Source organism: Egretta garzetta, unplaced genomic scaffold, assembly GCF_000687185.1.
Source record: "Egretta garzetta isolate BGI_Z169 unplaced genomic scaffold, ASM68718v1 scaffold588, whole genome shotgun sequence".
Taxonomy (NCBI): domain Eukaryota; kingdom Metazoa; phylum Chordata; class Aves; order Pelecaniformes; family Ardeidae; genus Egretta; species Egretta garzetta.
In genome coordinates this window covers 165,124-171,598 of record NW_009260496.1, presented here as the reverse complement: position 1 = coordinate 171,598, position 6,475 = coordinate 165,124, and the positions used below count along the sequence as shown (strand labels likewise).

The 6,475-nt window shown below is 39.3% G+C and overlaps 1 protein-coding gene across 1 annotated transcript in view; it reads left to right on the top strand.

Moving 5' to 3' along the window:
* The window catches only part of LOC118452850 (C4b-binding protein alpha chain-like), an 11,472-nt gene extending 6,117 nt beyond the window's left edge, over positions 1-5,355 (top strand). Inside the window, 4 exon segments of the mRNA XM_035899929.1 lie at positions 36-281; positions 615-641; positions 1,357-1,423; positions 4,853-5,355. Coding sequence (XP_035755822.1) covers positions 36-281; positions 615-641; positions 1,357-1,423; positions 4,853-4,904 — 392 coding nt within the window. The 3' untranslated portion in view covers positions 4,905-5,355.
* The last annotated feature ends 1,120 nt before the right edge of the window (positions 5,356-6,475 follow it).

Genomic DNA, 6,475 nt, shown 5'->3' with positions numbered 1-6,475 from the left:
TCCCCCCTCCCCCCCCCCCCCCCTCCCCTTTCCAGGTTTGCCTCCAAGTTCTGGTTTGCCTCCAACTTCTGGTTGGCCTCCAAGTTCTGGTTTGCCTCCAACTTCTGGTTTCACTCCAGAGATAAGTTATGGTAGAGTAATTGAAGGACAAAAACCTTCGTATTCTGCTGGGGATTTTATTACGATTGAATGTTACGCAGGCTACACGTTACATGGTGAAGCTCGTATTCAGTATGTTGGAGAAAACCAGTGGGTTCCTGGAGTGCCAACTTGCCAGCTAAGTAAGTATGAACTGCAAGAATTTCCACTAGACTGAAAATACATGGAATGGAAGGTTTACTTCTTGGGGACATTCTTTTGTATTTGGGAGAAATCATTCAATGCAAACTTCCTTCTTTACTTTGACGTAAGAAAAATAGGTTTTGGTAAAATCCATTTAAAAACAGGCATATTTTAAGTTAAATAACTGTTATGATATAAACTGTCCTTCTGCAAGGGTTGTGTTGACAGAAGTGCTTGATCAGTTTGAAATAACTTTATGAATATTTTTACAATAATGTTCAAATAAGAAGTACATGTATTCCTCTTGTGATACTGACTCACTCTGTTTTTAGGTGCTTATATTGTGGCCATCATCTGTGGTAAGTATCTTATCAAACCTGAACGAGATAACAATGGGGATTGTAATTTTTCTTTTTTATGTGGAATTGGTATTCTGGTCATCGCCTGTGACGGCGCTGATATCACTGACCTGATTCTGGAATTTTGGTTATTTTAATAATGCTTGTCTACTCCTAGAGCTGCATATATCAAGAAAAGATCACTTAGCAATTCTAGATGCGTTTCATGTAAAATGTATTTTTTTTTTAATGTGTGTGAGGCATCAGATTTCAAAGGCAGTCTCCCATGACTTAGTCGCTTCCATAAACTCTTCAGAGCTTGGGTTTACTGGAATGGTGAATAAATAACTGAACTGGTGAACAGAAGTGCTTAGTCCATCTCCTGTCCTTGCACTTGTTACCCACTTCCGTAACCCTACCACTCTCCTACAGGCTTGTTGTAAAAAGTACTGTTAGGATGTTGATGGGTCTGCTCTAATGTTACTGAGCTGGTGGGGTTTTGCCATCTTGGTAGTCGCTGTTTCTTGAGCTGAACTATCTTGAAGAGTCTTGAGTAAAGCATCAAATACATGTTTGTGAAGTAAGCCCTGGAAATTTTAAGGGGTTTTCTTGCGGGGTGGTGGTGTATAGGATTGTGGATGAAGGCAGTGCTTTTTCTGCTAAAAAATTTTGAGGCTTTTTTGTGAGCTAGAGATGATCTTTATCACTCTAAAGCTTCTTTTAATTCTTCCTAAAGTGACTGTGGCAATTGTGGTGTCCCTGGCAGCCATCTGGGTCTATAAGGCATGCTTTTCACAAAACGGGTGAGTAAGCCTACTTTTTTATTATGATTATTATTGCAAATTTCTACATGACTGAGCAAAGGCAGCACTAACATGTATGTAAGTTTCTTGAGCTTTATCTGTGCTTTTTTTCCCAAAAGCTGATGGGAAGCTAAAGTGCCTAACAATATGTTTGACTTTGGTTTCGTAACTGCTATTCAGATAAGCTGCTAATTAACACTTGCACTAATTTCAAGGAAGGAAAAGCCCTGTTCTTAAGCTTGTATTTGGCATAGGCACACTTGCTGAGGAAAGTGCTGTTTGCATCTGCTCTAAAACACGTCAGGTTACCTCTTAAAACCAGTGGTAGTATTGGCTTGTGTGGGTTTGTGTTATTTTATTGCTCGGATACCCTCTGGCATCACTAGGTCTCGCAGGCTTTAAGAGCCAGAGTGGTTTACATGAACTGGAAACCTTGGAGGTGAACTAAGGAGCTTCCTCTCTTCTACATGAGACGTCCCAATGGTAGTGGAGGGTAACTGGAGAACCACTGTATTTCTGTGTTTTGGACCAGAAAGCACCTGGAATGAAGTAATATGGGCTTAGTTACAAGGAAGACACGAAAACAAATTTGACCTGAAATGGGTGCTCCTATGCTGTCTGAAAAAGCAAACAGCTTTGCTACTAGAATGTGTAATGTGTGGGTCCACTTCAGTTTGTTCTCCTGCAGCAGCAAAGATTGGTGTCCCTTTGTTAAAGACTTGCAAAATCAACTGTAAAATATTAGACGCATAAGTAATAGTGGTTTTAATGAGACGCGTAGGGCCTTTTGAACTTGATCTTCAAACCAACTGATGTTATGTATGCTTTTTCATGGAGGGGTGGCAGGAGTTTTAAATGCCTCTGTGTGTTGCTTTTTGCAGTGATGTCTTATTTTATCTTCTTGAAAAAAGCCTGTTTTGTTGGAGAAATAGTTTCTAACACACAAAATACTGAAAATTCAGAGCAAGTTAGGTGGTGCACATAGAATATTACGATAAGCATCTCATGAAAACTGACTTTATCTTCTAACAAAATCTGTTGGAACTTATCTGGGATACAGGAACTGAAGGAAGGGATACTATAAATAAAGCAAACCAGAGGAAATATTCCTGCAGTTCATGAAGCATACACAGTTCTAATGAAGCATACACAGTTCTACTCGGGAGAACCCTGAAGCTAGCTTATATCCAGCGAGGTTTTAGCCTTGGTATCTTCCACATAGGCCTAGATCTTTCTATTTAGTTTTCTGGATTCCTGTTGCAGCTGAGCCTTTGTGTGCTTCCAGAACCTCCTACTTGCTGCGTTGTAGTCTTCAAATTACAGCCAAAATCTTTTTTTGCCCTCTCTTGTGTGTTTAATCTCCCGGTTTTATAGGATGTTGAATTAGACCTTTTTCCCCTTCTGCTGTTCAGCTCTTACACAGTTGATGAGAGCTACAAGGAAACATGTATTTTAGAAACTAAAGTACCAGCTGAGATGGAAGAAACTGCACAAATGAATAAGTGAATCTTAAAAAGGTATACGCTTTCCACTTAATTTGGACTTTAGCAATGAAGCTTAAGTGTCTTTTTTTTATTATGGTTTACTTAGAATTTCAGGAGAAGTGTAGCATCTAGTCAGCTGTGAGCCTCAGTTTCCTATAGGCAAGACTATAACAACCATTCATTTGGGGAGAACAGGGTATATGACGTAAAGAATTACATTCAGTGTCATAAACGATAGCTTCCAGTGATTGCGCATCACGTATCTTGGTTCTGGGTTGTCTTTAAAGAACGAGTAACATATTTTTCTCTTACAATAGAAACTGCATACGTACTTGGTAGGATTTTGCACCTGTCTCAGTAGTGTGAAATGGATTCCAATGGTGTTACTTGTGTTAGCTAATAGTATAATTCCCTATAATTAGAAGACTGTTGGAGCTGGAAACCACCTTTGCTACGTTACACAGACACTAGAATTATAAAGGTAGTGTGCATCCCTTCGGAGAAGACCAGGTTACGTGTGTCTCGGAATTACTGATGCATCTGTGTTCTCAACGTTGTAGAAGAAAAATAAAATAAATGAAGGTGCAAACAAGATCTTCTTTTTAAAGCTTTTTATAAAAAGATTATTTCTTTTTCAAGTTCGGTGTTCTGTAGCCCTAAAAAGGGTTAAAATGTAGTGGCTTGTTTGGAACAGATTTCCTCTCCTATATTTTAGGACTAGTGCTTAAGTCCAGTAGTGAGATGCATTTGATGACAGTTACCATTGCTCCTGCAGTCGCGTAGGGTCATGTTAGCTCTTTCAAAAACCTGACTCTTCAACTCTTGTTTCAACAGGACAGATTTAAGACAGGTCAGCTTAGCTTGAATGTTCCTTGTCAGTAGTCTGTCCTTACTACCTTAACGGTTAGAGTTTGCACTACAAATGCTTTTGTAAACCAGTATCTTCATTTGTGTCAAATTTCTCCCCGGCACAGAGTCTGAGAAGGTAATGGTTGAAGTGTTATGTCTCTTACTCTAACCTAATGCAAAGGTCTTCTCAAATGCATAGTCTTGATCTTATTTACTTTTAACGAACATGTGACTCTTTGGTACTTTTTGATAAGTTTGAGGTGGCATATATGAAAATTAAGCTTGGAGCTTCCTGCAAAATAATGTATGGATTAAGGAATATCATCTTTACCTCTGAAGTAAGATGCTTCTAACTGAGATGGGATTAGTTTTCTGGGTTAGCTGGGCTAATTTTTGGAGGCAGGGGGAAAGGAATCAAGAGTTCTTATGTCCAATCTTACCTTTCGCATGTGACGATGAGAAGAGAAATTAATGGTCTGGTATGTGTACACACTATTAACCCCTGCGTTTTTCTTATGGTTTCTAGAACTCCTTAGAGACCTAGAGTAAGAGTGCAGAGGTTTGGTATGGGCTTTCTTCTGTAAAGCAAAACAGGACTTATTCAAGAACTTAAATACATATATATGGATGTAATTATTAATTTTAATCCTCATATGTTTAAGTATTGTAAATTTGCTGTTACTGGACTACAAAATAGAAATTCTTGCAAACTAATATTCGGCTTTTGGTTATAAAATACGTACTAAACAACATACTGTATTTAAAATAAATGATAAGGGATGCTCCTGATGTAGTCTCCAAATTAGTTAGGACTCCTGTAACTGTTCTGTTTTCAGTTTTTGATAATACTCAAGCACGGTGCGTTCATCACTTGAAATGATCCATTTGGATCGAATGCTCTTCGTCTCTGTGGGTCATTCTTGGGTGAAATGAAGTAAAAGTCTCTCTACTTTTTTAGTAAGAAGAGGACAAAAATTATTTAGTTTCATGACTTTACCTGTTGATTTAATGATAAAATTAAGGATGTGCTTTCAGAATAAATGTAAAAGCTATTTAAATGCAAAATTTCTGATTTGACTTGTTTTTTTGTTTGTAGGAAATGTGACAGCACTCCATGTACTGCCGAATATAAGAGCTGTAAAGCATGAATGACCTTTTTTGGGGGTGGGAGGGAATCTGCAGTTAACTATACCTGTCAGAAATGGAAAATGATTGCACTTGCATTGAGTTCCTGTAGACAAATATCTTGTGCTTTGTCTTATACTACTGATCAACTATAGTAGGAAATCATGAATAGGGTAAAAAAAGATACATTTCTCTCTCTGCCTTTCCTTACGGCCACTCACGCTATCTTCTGCGTACGTGAAATGGTCATAAAGGCACATGCCTGTAGCACGCGAGAATGTCTGTGTCGGCGGGAGTACTGGACGTATCGCTGTCGCAGTCCCGGCTGCTGCTGCCTGCTGCCTTCAGTGCTACCTCTGTTCTTACAGAAGACTATCCAATAATAGTTCTGCTCACTAAAATCTGACTGGGCTTCTCGTTCATTTTTGTGGTTGAGGTAGTATAAATGACTACGTTGTCTCTTGTATTCTGAAATGTTTTATTATTAATTTCCTTAAGAGATTGGTGCCGTTGAAGGCTATGTCCTTTTGAAGCTATCACAGTTTAGATCTTCTATATGCTACCTCTTTGTTTGCCCAAGTTGGTTTCTGTATATCTAATTAAAATGTGCCTTTAAATCAGAGTTTTATAGCTTTTCTATTGCCTTTAAGAAGGAAAAAAGGTGCCCATATTTCTGGCACTTTGATACAGTCCCAGAAAGACTACAGTGGATTTGCTGGAATGGAAAACTGAAGGTTTCTATAGCAAAGGTATCCCCTGCCTTTGGGTTTGTTGGCCTGCTGGCAGAAGGTACCTGATGAAAGAAACTGCCTAGCAAGTGGTAGCCATCTCCTCTCAGGAGCACAGAAGAAGCTCCTTAGGACGCTTGATTTTTATTGAGCCTTGATGTCACTTTTGGAGAGAATTTTGTTATTTTTCAGGATAGAAAGGATGCTGTATGGATCTTGCTCTCTTTTTTTATTTTTTTTTTTCCCCCTGAAATCATATATTCCACATATAGCATTTCAGATCTCTGTATATAGACTATGATACCAGATACCTGTTGGGAAAGGGAAGCCTTTCCCTGTCTGACTCCCTTCTCCTTTCTCGTGAAAGGAAGACCAAAGCAGCATGGTTGTAGGAGCGAAGGAAGGGCTATGCTGGCCGTGGCGGTAGATGTGGTCTCTCTTTAGATAGCTGCTTGCTTCGTGAAGTGGTGTAGTCAAGACGGTGACTCCAGGAGCTCCCATCACCACATTTGCCATGAACCGAGACTCGGATGTGCACTGATCGCTGTTACTTTAAATGCATCCTTGCTATTTCTAATTCCTTATTAAAACCAAAAGCGTAATTAGGGCAGATTTTAGCCTTGTGAATATCCGAGTTTGCTATCATTGTACAGGCAGCTTCTGAGAACCAATTTTCCCAGAAAACCCAAATTGCCTCACTTCAGAGGGCTGAGGCAGAATTTAAACCGCGCTGTGGTAGGTTGGCACTGCTCTCCCCTGTCGTGAACAGATTGTTTGAATAACACAGAACTACTTAGGGCTTTATGGGGCTTTTTGGGACAATCCCAGCAGTTGCATTGTCAGAGTTCATAATAGTCTTTGGTTAT